This window comes from Petromyzon marinus, chromosome 74 (assembly GCF_048934315.1).
Source record: "Petromyzon marinus isolate PM22_M1 ecotype Great Lakes invasive population chromosome 74, UKy_Petmar_22M1.pri1.0, whole genome shotgun sequence".
NCBI classification, from domain to species: domain Eukaryota; kingdom Metazoa; phylum Chordata; class Hyperoartia; order Petromyzontiformes; family Petromyzontidae; genus Petromyzon; species Petromyzon marinus.
In genome coordinates this window covers 9,856,108-9,870,269 of record NC_133740.1, presented here as the reverse complement: position 1 = coordinate 9,870,269, position 14,162 = coordinate 9,856,108, and the positions used below count along the sequence as shown (strand labels likewise).

General features: G+C 52.1%; 1 protein-coding gene and 1 long non-coding RNA gene across 5 annotated transcripts in view; both read left to right on the top strand.

Moving 5' to 3' along the window:
• Window positions 1-9,423, top strand: part of COMMD2 (COMM domain containing 2) — a 29,052-nt gene extending 19,629 nt beyond the window's left edge. For all 4 annotated transcript variants that reach the window (XM_076056243.1, XM_076056242.1, XM_032979588.2 and 1 more), the window contains 2 exons: window positions 4,156-4,329; window positions 8,612-9,423. In XM_076056243.1, coding sequence (XP_075912358.1) covers window positions 4,156-4,329; window positions 8,612-8,830 — 393 coding nt within the window. In that variant the 3' untranslated portion in view covers window positions 8,831-9,423. The remainder of the gene's footprint in view (window positions 1-4,155; window positions 4,330-8,611) is intronic.
• Window positions 9,424-10,091: 668 nt separating this feature from the next.
• Window positions 10,092-13,524, top strand: LOC142907112 (uncharacterized). Its single transcript, XR_012930800.1, has 2 exons — window positions 10,092-10,189; window positions 10,299-13,524. It is a non-coding gene; the product is annotated as an uncharacterized LOC142907112 (long non-coding RNA).
• Window positions 13,525-14,162: the final 638 nt, after the last annotated feature.

The following is a 14,162-nucleotide window of genomic DNA, read 5'->3' as shown; positions in this document are numbered from 1 at the left end:
ACAACCATCATCTACAGCAGCATCATCACCATCACAATCATCATCTACAGCAGCATCATCACCATCACAATCATCATCTACAGCAGCATCATCACCATCACAACCATCATCTACAGCAGCATCATCACCATCACAATCATCATCTACAGCAGCATCATCACCATCACAACCATCATCTACAGTAACATCACAATCATCATCTACAGCAGCAGCATCATCACCATCACAATCATCATCTACAGCAGCAGCATCATCACCATCACAACCATCATCTACAGCAGCATTATCACCATCACAATCATCGTCTACAGCAGCATCATCACAATCATCATCTACAGCAGCATCATCACCATCACAATCATCATCTACAGCATCATCATCACCATCACAATCATCTACAGCAGCATCATCACCATCACAACCATCATCTACAGCAGCATCATCACCATCACAATCATCATCTACAGCAGCAGCATCACCATCACAATCATCATCTACAGCAGCATCATCACCATCACAACCATCATCTACAGCAGCATCATCACAACCATCATCTACAGCAGCATCATCACCATCACAACCATCATCTACAGCAGCATCATCACCATCACAACCATCATCTACAGCAGCAGCATCATCACCATCACAACCATCATCTACAGTAACATCACCATCACAATCATCTACAGCAGCATCATCACCATCACAACCATCATCTACAGCAGCAGTATCATCACCATCACAATCATCATCTACAGCATCATCATCACCATCACAACCATCATCTACAGCAGCAGCAGCAGCATCATCACCATCACAATCATCATCTACAGCAGCAGCATCATCACCATCACAACCATAATCTACAGCAGCATCATCACCATCACAACCATCATCTACAGCAGCATCATCACCATCACAACCATCATCTACAGCATCATCACCATCACAACCATCATCTACAGCAGCATCATCATCACCATCACAATCATCATCTACAGCAGCAGCATCACCATCACAACCATCATCTACAGCATCATCATCACCATCACAACCATCATCTACAGCAGCATCATCATCATCACACCCATCATCTACAGCATCATCATCACCATCACAACCATCATCTACAGCATCATCACCATCACAACCATCATCCACAGCAGCAGCATCATCACCATCACAATCGTCATCTACAGCAGCATCATCACCATCACAACCATCATCTACAGCAGCATCATCACCATCACAACCATCATCTACAGCAGCAGCAACATCATCACCATCACAATCATCATCTACAGCAGCAGCATCATCACCATCACAACCATAATCTACAGCAGCATCATCACCATCACAACCATCATCTACAGCAGCATCATCACCATCACAACCATCATCTACAGCATCATCACCATCACAACAATCATCTACAGCAGCATCATCACCATCACAACCATCATCTACAGCATCATCATCGCCATCACAACCATCATCTACAGCAGCAGCATCATCACCATCACAACCATCATCTACAGCAGCAGCATCATCCCCATCACAACCATCATCTACAGCAGCAGCATCACCATCACAACCATCATCTACATCATCATCACCATCACAATCATCATCTACAGCAGCATCATCACCATCACAACCATCATCTACAGCATCATCACCATCACAACCATGATCTACAGCAGCATCATCACCATCACAACCATCATCTACAGCATCATCATCATCACCATCACAACCATCATCTACAGCAGCAGCATCATCACCATCACAATCATCATCTACAGCAGCATCATCACCATCACAACCATCATCTACAGCAGCAGCATCATCACCATCACAACCATCATCTACAGCAGCAGCAGCATCATCACCATCACAATCATCATCTACAGCAGCAGCATCATCACCATCACAATCATCATCTACAGCAGCAGCATCATCACCATCACAACCATAATCTACAGCAGCATCATCACCATCACAACCATCATCTACAGCAGCATCATCACCATCACAACCATCATCTACAGCATCATCACCATCACAACCATCATCTACAGCAGCATCATCATCACCATCACAATCATCATCTACAGCAGCAGCATCACCATCACAACCATCATCTACAGCATCATCATCACCATCACAACCATCATCTACAGCAGCATCATCACCATCACACCCATCATCTACAGCATCATCATCACCATCACAACCATCATCTACAGCATCATCACCATCACAACCATCATCTACAGCAGCAGCATCATCACCATCACAATCATCATCTACAGCAGCATCATCACCATCACAACCATCATCTACAGCAGCATCATCATCACCATCACAATCATCATCTACAGCAGCAGCATCACCATCACAACCATCATCTACAGCATCATCATCACCATCACAACCATCATCTACAGCAGCATCATCACCATCACACCCATCATCTACAGCATCATCATCACCATCACAACCATCATCTACAGCATCATCACCATCACAACCATCATCTACAGCAGCAGCATCATCACCATCACAATCATCATCTACAGCAGCATCATCACCATCACAACCATCATCTACAGCAGCAGCATCATCACCATCACAACCATCATCTACAGCAGCTGCAGCATCATCACCATCACAATCATCATCTACAGCAGCAGCATCATCACCATCACAACCATAATCTACAGCAGCATCATCACCATCACAACCATCATCTACAGCAGCATCATCACCATCACAACCATCATCTACAGCATCATCACCATCACAACAATCATCTACAGCAGCATCATCACCATCAGAACCATCATCTACAGCATCATCATCCCCATCACAACCATCATCTACAGCAGCAGCATCATCACCATCACAACCATCATCTACAGCAGCAGCATCATCCCCATCACAACCATCATCTACAGCAGCAGCATCACCATCACAACCATCATCTACAGCATCATCATCATCACCATCACAACCATCATCTACAGCATCATCATCATCACCATCACAATCATCATCTACAGCAGCATCATCACCATCACAACCATCATCTACAGCATCATCACCATCACAACCATGATCTACAGCAGCATCATCACCATCACAACCATCATCTACAGCATCATCACCATCACAACAATCATCTGCAGCAGCATCATCACCATCACAACCATCATCTACAGCATCATCATCCCCATCACAACCATCATCTACAGCAGCAGCATCATCACCATCACAACCATCATCTACAGCAGCAGCATCATCCCCATCACAACCATCATCTACAGCAGCAGCATCACCATCACAACCATCATCTACAGCATCATCATCATCACAACCATCATCTACAGCATCATCATCATCACCATCACAATCATCATCTACAGCAGCATCATCACCATCACAACCATCACCTACAGCATCATCACCATCACAACCATGATCTACAGCAGCATCATCACCATCACAACCATCATCTACAGCATCATCATCATCACCATCACAACCATCATCTACAGCAGCATCATCACCATCACAACCATCATCTACAGCATCATCATCACCATCACAACCATCATCTACAGCAGCATCACCATCACAACCATCATCTACAGCATCATCATCACCATCACAACCATCATCTACAGCATCATCATCACCATCACAATCATCATCTACAGCAGCATCATCACCATCACAACCATCATCTACAGCATCATCACCATCACAACCATTATCTACAGCAGCAGCATCATCCCCATCACAACCATCATCTACAGCAGCATCATCACCATCACAACCATCATCTACAGCAGCATCATCACCATCACAACCATCATCTACAGCATCATCATCATCACCATCACAACCATCATCTACAGCATCATCACCATCACAACCATCATCTACAGCAGCGTGTAGGTCGACTGGCTGATTTGGTGACTGAGTGAGCGCGTGACTGACTGGGCGGGCAGGGCAACTGGCTGATTGGGCGAATGAACGAACGAGCGAGCGGGCGGGCGGGCGGGTGACTACCGGAACGAATTGGCTCCTGATTTTGGACCACCGATCAACAACCATCGCCCACCACCCCCCCACCACCCTCCCCCCAAGGTGTCGGCGGAGGTGTTCTCGGCGTGGCTCAACGAGCTGGAGCTGCCGGGCAGCGTGGGGGCCCAGCTGGGCCAGGTGTACGCCCAGGGTAAGGCCGAGGTGCGTGGCCTCCTGGGGCACCTGGGACCGGCGTCCGACCGCTACCACGACCTGGAGTGGAGGCTCGACGTGCAGGTGACGTCGCGGGGCGGGTGAAGGGGTCGCCCGCCCCGCCCACGTACACACGCGCAGACGCGCGTACACGCGCATGCAGACACGCAGGCACGTACACACGTACACACGTACGTACACACGCACGCACACACGCATGCACGCATGTACACACATACACACACGTACGTATACATACACACGTACACACGTACTTACACACACACACACATACACACACACGTACACACGTACACACACACATACACACGTACACACACTTACACACACGTACGTACACACATACACACACGTACAGACAAGAACAACAACAACAACCGCCATTCGCCACTAAGTGGCGGTGACGTCACCACGACGCTTGTGCCAGGCTATGTGCACCCTGAAGCCACGTGAAGTGTCGAATGCCCGCTGGCAGGAGGTCACGGGGCAGACCCAGGTGCCACGGGTCGACTGACTGAGATGACTGTCTGATGCACCACCTGTGCCCCCTACTGTGCCAACCTGCTGTGCTTTAGCCACCCGGCGCTCCGCTCGCGTCGCTCCTCCGCCCTCCGTTGTTGTTGGAAGGCGACTGCCTCCAACTGCCCAGTAGCGTCCTTCACGAGCCTCCTCCACAGAGGCCGATCTTGACACCGCTGGTACCAGTCATCGGCAAGTCCACTCAGCTCCACGTCCTCCTGTACCACATGACTCCATCTCTTCTCTAGCCCGTGCCGCGCCCGTTTAGCCCCCTCAATCCGGCCGAACAAAAGCTGTTTTGGCATGCGGTGGCTGGGCATGCGGGCTACATGACCCAGCCATCGCAGCCTTGCCCGCCGGAGGAGCTCACCGATGGGACCTTGCCCAGATCTTTCAAGGATTTGTGAGCTCCTCACATAATCCAGTCTGGTTAAACCCAGGATGGATCGTAGGCAGGCCAGCCTAAATGTTTCTAACCGGCGAAGATGTTCTATTAGGGGGGTCCACGTTTCGCAAGCGTAGAGAAGGGAGGGACTGACCGTGGCCGAGAAGACCTGAAGCTTAGTGCGGAGCGACAGACCAGAAAGCTTCCACACAGCGTTACGCAACCGATGAAAAGATATTGCCGCTCGACTGATTCGGAGTGAGATCTCTGCTGTTAAACTGGAGCCGGTCATAAGCACACTGCCCAGGTATGGGAAACTCTCCACTCGCTCCACAACTGCCCCATCACCGATTGGGAGTTGTGGGGGTGTAGTGTCCGATGGTACAAAATACCCAGGCAGGTGCTTAGTTTTGGTGGGGCTGATGGTAAGGCCCCACATCTTAGTGGCACGCTCCAGTCTCAGCAGCAGCGTCTCCAACTCCTCCTCTGAGTGAGCAGCTATTAGCAAATCATCAGCATACATAACGTGGTTGAGCAATAGGGAGCCATCCTTTGACCGCACCCGGGCATCGATCAGCCTCCCATTATATCCTGTACAATATGGAGATTCCCCCGGTACAGCTATTGAAGGCTTCACGAACTACGTGGTCAAAATAGATGTTAAATAATGTGGGAGCCAGAAGACATCCCTATCGCACCCCAAGGTGTACAGGGAATGGCTCTGACTCCCGACCACGTAGTTTTACCCGGGCCCGCTCACCATCATGAAGGTCCTTAATGATCGTGAGCAGAGGGTCAGGTACTCCAAAAGCACGAAGAACAACCCAGAGCCCAGGCCTACTGATGGTATCATAGGCCTTGACCAGGTCAATAAAGCAGAGATGTAGGTCTTGTTGGAATTCCCTACACCTCTGCTGTAGCAGACGGACAGAAAATATGGCATCTGTGCAGGACCGCCCTTTCCTGAAACCGCATTGGGGCTCCGCAAGCCTCTCCTCAGCGTGCCTGGCAAGGCGATGCTGAATAATCCTTGCCAGGACCTTTCCCGGCACACTGAGGAGTGAAATGCCCCTGTAGTTGTTACAGTCTGTGCGGTCCCCCTTCTTAAAAAGGGGGACCACCAGGGCATCCTTCCAATCCTGCAGAACACGTCCAGTGGTCCAGACTGTTGTTATGATGTCATATAGGGCGGTCTGTGCACAAACGCCACCCTCCCTCAGCATTTCGCTTGGGAGATCATCTCTGCCCGCTGCCTTTCCTGCTCTCAGACTCCGGATCGCCTTCAGTACTTCCTCAACAGATGGCACCTTAGCCAGCCACTCACAGGGGGTGACTTTTTCCAATATTTGAGGCACCGCAGCCTCAGCAGGGTCATCCTCACTTTGTGCCACGATGTTTTCCTGGCTGAGGGATTTTCCCTCCCCCAGGACCTCACAGAAATGCTCAGCAAATCTGCGAACCTGTTCCTGGGGGTCGGAGATTGGATCACCGTATTTTCTCCTAATGATGGTAATAGGTGTGGCGCTGCATGTTACTTTTTTGATGGAGTTAAATAGAGATTTGTGATCACGGGCCACTGAGGCAGACTCCATCTCCTCAGCAACCCACGACCACCACCCATCCTTGCAGTGCCTCACGGCTCTCCGAACCTCCGAGCGAAGGCTGCGGTAAGCCTCCTCATTCTCTGACGTGGGATTCTGTAGCCGATGACAGTGGGCCTGTCGCTTTTTCTCAACCATCCTGAACACCTCCTCTGTCAGCCAGGGTCTCTGGGGAGGTCTGGACCGCGTACCCAAAGCAGCCATTGCAGCTGCATGAGTCACAGTCCTAAACCTCGCCCATTTACCCTCGACATCAGGAGGAGTCGGGGACGATGCCAATCCCAGCCGCAAGCGATGATGAAATTCTCGCTTGCAACTTTCATCAGATAACTGAGACCAGGCCACTTTATGTTGGAATGGGGTCCTGGGTGTACACCCACCACCGGAGTGGAAGAATGGCAGGCGCATCTTACAGATGACTAGTCGATGGTCAGAGGGCAGATCAGCTCCACGGTAGGTCCTGGTGTCAAGGACATGGGCTCGCATTCGCTGGTCCGTCACTATGTAGTCCAGCAGATGTTCTTGCTTGGACCCGGCATGCATCCATGATGTTGTGTGGATGCGCCGATGCCGGAACAGCGTGTTGGTAATTACAAGCCCATGGGCTGCACAAAAATCTAGCAGCCTCCTACCGTTGTTATTGAGCTGATCTGGCCCATGCCCTCCAATCACTCCAGACCAGGTGCCAGTATCATGACCAACTCGGGCATTGAAGTCACCCAACATGATGACTCTATCCCGAGGGGCCACTTTAGCCAGCACCTGTGACAGGAGGTCATAGAAGGCATCTGACTCATCGGCTTTGCCTGCATCCCTCCACGGATGTTCATCTTCGGTGGGGGCATAAGTAACCATGCCCACCATTCCTCGCTTCCGGTTGATGGGAAGGCGAGCCCAAAGTAGCCTGGGGCTTACATCTTCCCACACCTCACCGCCACGCTCCCACGCCCCCTTCATTCTTTTGTTCAAAAGAAGACCCACACGCTGTTGTTTGGCAGTCTGCTGCCCCGAGTAGAGGACTGTCCACCCCTCATGGTGGCAGGAGCCAGAGCCGGTCCACCGGACCTCCTGAATGCCGCATAGATCCAGGTGGTACCGGTCCAGCTCCCGACAGAGGAGTGGCAGCCTCTCCTCTGCAGTGAGCGTTCGAACATTCCACGTGGCCACCCGTAGTGGCTTTTCGTTGTTTCTGGAGTAGCCCCGAGGGTAGGTATTCAATCACACACGTACGTACACACATACACATACACACATACACACACGTATGTACACACGCACGTACACACGCACGTACACACATACACACACACGTACACACATACACACGTACGTACACACATACACACGTACGTACACACATACACACACACACGCACACACACACACGTACACACATACACACGTACACACACACATACACACACACACACACGTACATACACACACACACATACACACACACGTACACACACACACACGTACACACATACACACACACACATACACACATACACGTACACACACACACATACACACACACACATGCACACACACACATACACACGCGTACACAAACACACACACATACACACACACACACACGTACACACACACACACGTACGTACACACATACACACACACACGCACACACACACACGTACACACATACACACGTACACACACACGTACACACACACACACGTACGTACACACACACACACGTACGTACTCATACACACACGTACATACACATACACACGTACACATACACACACACATACACACACACATACACACACACATACACACACACGCACGTAACCCACGCGCACCGCACAGGTGGCGAGCCGCGCCGGCGGCCGGCAGCAGCAGCGGCGGCCGCTGCCGCGGGTCGCCCTGCGGCTGACGACGAGCGGCGGCCCCGGCGGCGTGGAGCCGCGTGCCGTCGCTATGGAGGTGGCCCCGGCCACGCTGCTCCACGCAGTCCGCTCGCTGGAGGCGGCCCTGGACGAGGGCCGCGACGGCCACGCTCGGCGCATCGCACGCAACGTCAAGTGACACGCTGGGCCGCGGCGGCGTCGCCGCCCGCGTCGTCGTCGCCGCTGACGTCATCGCTGCCGTCGTCGCTGACGTCGTCGCTGCCGTCATCGCCGACGTCATCGCTGACGTCATCGCTCACGTCATCGCTGCCGTCGCCGCTGACGTCGTCGCCGCTGACGTCGTCGCCGCTGGGTGTCGTCGTCGTTGACGTCGTCGCCGCTGACGTCATCGCTGACGTCATGGGCGTCGTCACCGCTGACGTCGCCGCTGGGCGTCGCCGCTGACGTCATCGCTGACATCATGGGCATCGTCACCGCTGACGTCGCCGCTGACGTCATCGTTGACGGCGGCCGTCTACGTCGCCCCACCACCACCACTACCACCACCCCCCCACCACCACCATCCCCACCACCACCACCACCCCCCCCACCACCACCACCCCCCCACCAACCAGAGAGCCTTTGGCAACTTCACGCGACGGCCTCGGAGTGCACCTAGCCTGGCACGACGCCGCCGCCGCTGCTGCTGCTGTTCCTGCTCCTCTTGTTACCGCACAGTTAAGATTTGGCGAACGTGGAAGGAGAATACAACAACAACAACTTCAACAACAACTTCCCACCGGCGTGGTTGTCTTTCGTGTGTCTCGGTTGTGATTGTGGTTATTAGTATTGTTGTGATTGTTGTTGTTATTGTTGTTGTTATTGTTGTTATTGTTGTTGTTATTGTTGTTGTTATTGTTGTTATTGTTGTTGTTGTTATTGTTGTTGTTATTGTTGTTATGATTGTTGTTATTGTTGTTATTGTTGTCATTGTTGTTGTTGTTATTGTTGTTATTGTTGTTGTTATTGTTGTTATTGTTATTATTGTTGTTATTGTTGTCATTGTTGTTATTGTTGTTATTGTTATTGTTATTATTGTTGTCATTGTTGTTATTGTTGTTATTGTTGTTATTATTGTTGTTATTGTTGTTATTATTGTTGTTATTGTTGTTGTTATTGTTGTCATTGTTGTTATTGTTATTATTGTTGTTATTGTTGTTATTGTTATTATTGTTGTTATTGTTGTTATTGTTGTTATTGTTATTATTGTTGTTATTGTTGTTATTGTTGTTATTGTTGTTATTGTTGTTATTGTTATTATTGTTGTTGTTATTGTTGTTATTGTTGTTGTTATTGTTGTTATTGTTATTATTGTTGTTATTGTTGTTATTGTTATTGTTGTTGTTATTGTTGTTATTGTTGTTATTGTTATTGTTGTTGTTATTGTTGTTATTGTTATTATTATTGTTATTATTGTTATTGTTGTTATTCGCGCGTCGTGCGTAGGAGGTCGTGGGTTCAAACACCCGACCCTAACGATGCCTGCGTACCAGGCGAGGTAGTCAACATCTCATAGCCACCGTGATGATGAGAGAGACGCAGACTCCGCATATACAGCAGGCATCAGGGTCGGGATCGAACCCACGACCTCCTGCGTACCAGGCGAGGTAGTCAACATCTCCTAGCCACCGTGATGATGATGATGATGAGAGAGACGCAGACTCCACATATACAGCAGGCATCAGGATCGGGATGGAACCCACGACCTCCTGCGTACCAGGCGAGGTAGTCAACATCTCCTCGCCACCGTGATGATGATGAGAGAGAGACGCAGACTCCACATATACAGCAGGCATCAGGGTCGGGATGGTACCCACGACGTCCTGCGGACCAGGCGAGGTAGTCAACATCTCCTAGCCACCGTGATGATGATGATGAGAGAGACGCAGACTCCACATATACAGCAGGCATCAGGGTCGGGATGGAACCCACGACCTCCTGCGTACTGGGCGAGGTAGTCAACATCTCCTAGCTACTGTGATGATGATAAGAGAGAGACATAGACTCCGCATATACAGCAGGCATCAGGGTCGGGATGGTACCCACGACGTCCTGCGTACCGGGCGAGGTAGTCAACATCTCCTAGCCACCGTGATGATGATGATGAGAGAGACGCAGACTCCACATATACAGCAGGCATCAGGGTCGGGATGGTACCCACGACGTCCTGCGGACCAGGCGAGGTAGTCAACATCTCCTAGCCACCGTGATGATGATGAGAGAGAGACGCAGACTCCACATATACAGCAGGCATCAGGATCGGGATCGAACCCACGACCTCTTGTAGACCAGGCGAGGTAGTCAACATCTCATAGCCACCGTGATGATGATGAGAGAGAGACGCAGACTCCGCATATACAGCAGGCATCAGGGTCGGGATGGAACCCACGACCTCCTGCGTACCGGGCGAGGTAGTCAACATCTCATAGCCACCGTGATGATGATGAGAGAGAGACGCAGACTCCACATATACAGCAGGCATCAGGGTCGGGATCGAACCCACGACGTCCTGCGGACCAGGCGAGGTAGTCAACATCTCCTCGCCACCGTGATGATGATGATGAGAGACGCAGACTCCACATATACAGCAGGCATCAGGATCGGGATGGAACCCACGACCTCCTGCGTACCAGGCGAGGTAGTCAACATCTCATAGCCACCGTGATGATGATGAGAGAGAGACGCAGACTCCACATATACAGCAGGCATCAGGGTCGGGATGGAACCCACGACCTCCTGCGTACCAGGCGAGGTAGTCAACATCTCATAGCCACCGTGATGATGATGAGAGAGAGACGCAGACTCCGCATATACAGCAGGCATCAGGGTCGGGATGGAACCCACGACCTCCTGCGTACCAGGCGAGGTAGTCAACATCTCCTAGCCACCGTGATGATGATGAGAGAGACGCAGACTCCACATATACAGCAGGCATCAGGATCGGGATGGTACCCACGACGTCCTGTGTACCAGGCGAGGTAGTCAACATCTAGCCACCGTGATGATGATGAGAGAGAGACGCAGACTCCGCATATACAGCAGGCATCAGGGTCGGGATGGAACCCACGACCTCCTGCGTACCGGGCGAGGTAGTCAACATCTCCTCGCCACCGTGATGATGATGAGAGAGAGACGCAGACTCCGCATATACAGCAGGCATCAGGGTCGGGATCGAACCCACGACTTCCTGTACACCAGGCGAGGTAGTCAACATCTCATCGCCACCGTGATGATGATGATGAGAGAGACGCAGACTCCACATATACAGCAGGCATCAGGGTCGGGATCGAACCCACAACCTCCTGCGTACCGGGCGAGGTAGTCAACATCTCCTCGCCACCGTGATGATTATGAGAGGGAGACATAGACTCCGCATATACAGCAGGCATCAGGGTCGGGATGGTACCCACGACGTCCTGCGTACCAGGCGAGGTAGTCAACATCTCCTCGCCACCGTGATGATTATGAGAGGGAGACGCAGACTCCACATATACAGCAGGCATCAGGGTCGGGATGGTACCCACGACGTCCTGCGGACCAGGCGAGGTAGTCAACATCTCCTAGCCACCGTGATGATGATGAGAGAGAGACGCAGACTCCACATATACAGCAGGCATCAGGATCGGGATCGAACCCACGACCTCTTGTAGACCAGGCGAGGTAGTCAACATCTCCTCGCCACCGTGATGATGATGAGAGAGAGACGCAGACTCCGCATATACAGCAGGCATCAGGGTCGGGATGGAACCCACGACCTCCTGCGTACCGGGCGAGGTAGTCAACATCTCCTCGCCACCGTGATGATGATGAGAGAGAGACGCAGACTCCACATATACAGCAGGCATCAGGGTCGGGATCGAACCCACGACGTGCTGCGGACCAGGCGAGGTAGTCAACATCTCCTCGCCACCGTGATGATGATGATGAGAGACGCAGACTCCACATATACAGCAGGCATCAGGGTCGGGATGGAACCCACGACCTCCTGCGTACCAGGCGAGGTAGTCAACATCTCCTAGCCACCGTGATGATGATGAGAGAGAGACGCAGACTCCGCATATACAGCAGGCATCAGGATCGGGATGGAACCCACGACCTCCTGCGTACCAGGCGAGGTAGTCAACATCTCATAGCCACCGTGATGATGATGAGAGAGAGACGCAGACTCCACATATACAGCAGGCATCAGGGTCGGGATGGAACCCACGACCTCCTGCGTACCAGGCGAGGTAGTCAACATCTCATAGCCACCGTGATGATGATGAGAGAGAGACGCAGACTCCGCATATACAGCAGGCATCAGGGTCGGGATGGAACCCACGACCTCCTGCGTACCAGGCGAGGTAGTCAACATCTCCTAGCCACCGTGATGATGATGAGAGAGACGCAGACTCCACATATACAGCAGGCATCAGGATCGGGATGGTACCCACGACGTCCTGTGTACCAGGCGAGGTAGTCAACATCTAGCCACCGTGATGATGATGAGAGAGAGACGCAGACTCCGCATATACAGCAGGCATCAGGGTCGGGATGGAACCCACGACCTCCTGCGTACCGGGCGAGGTAGTCAACATCTCCTCGCCACCGTGATGATGATGAGAGAGAGACGCAGACTCCGCATATACAGCAGGCATCAGGGTCGGGATCGAACCCACGACTTCCTGTACACCAGGCGAGGTAGTCAACATCTCATCGCCACCGTGATGATGATGATGAGAGAGACGCAGACTCCACATATACAGCAGGCATCAGGGTCGGGATCGAACCCACAACCTCCTGCGTACCGGGCGAGGTAGTCAACATCTCCTCGCCACCGTGATGATTATGAGAGGGAGACATAGACTCCGCATATACAGCAGGCATCAGGGTCGGGATGGTACCCACGACGTCCTGCGTACCAGGCGAGGTAGTCAACATCTCCTAGCCACCGTGATGATGATGATGATGAGAGAGACGCAGACTCCGCATATACAGCAGGCATCGGGATCGAACCCACAACCTTCTGCGTACCCGGCGAGGTAGTCAACATCTCGACCCTGATTGACCCCACCACTGCCACCCCCTGGAGCTCCCACGTGACACGCAGGGTCCGGTGCGGGCACGCGCTGCGTGCGTCACGCGCCGTGAGTCGGCACATTCCTTTTGTGACGCAACAGCCCTCCCCCCTCACCCCGTTTGTGACGGGCGATCGAGTGGGGTGGTGGTGGTGGTGATGGGGTAATCGGTGGTGGTGGTGGTGGTGGAGATTGGGTAATCGGGTCAAAGGAGGTGGGTGATGGTGGATGGGTTGATGGTGAGTGGTGGTGGGCAATGGGGGGAGGTGGGGGGGGGAAAGGTGGGTGGATGGTGAGTGGTGGTGGGCAATGGGGGGAGGTGGGGGGGGGAAGGTGGGTGGATGGTGAGTGGTGGTGGGCAATGGGGGGAGGAGGGTGGGTGGTGAGTGGGTGGTGAGTGGTGGTGGGTAGTTG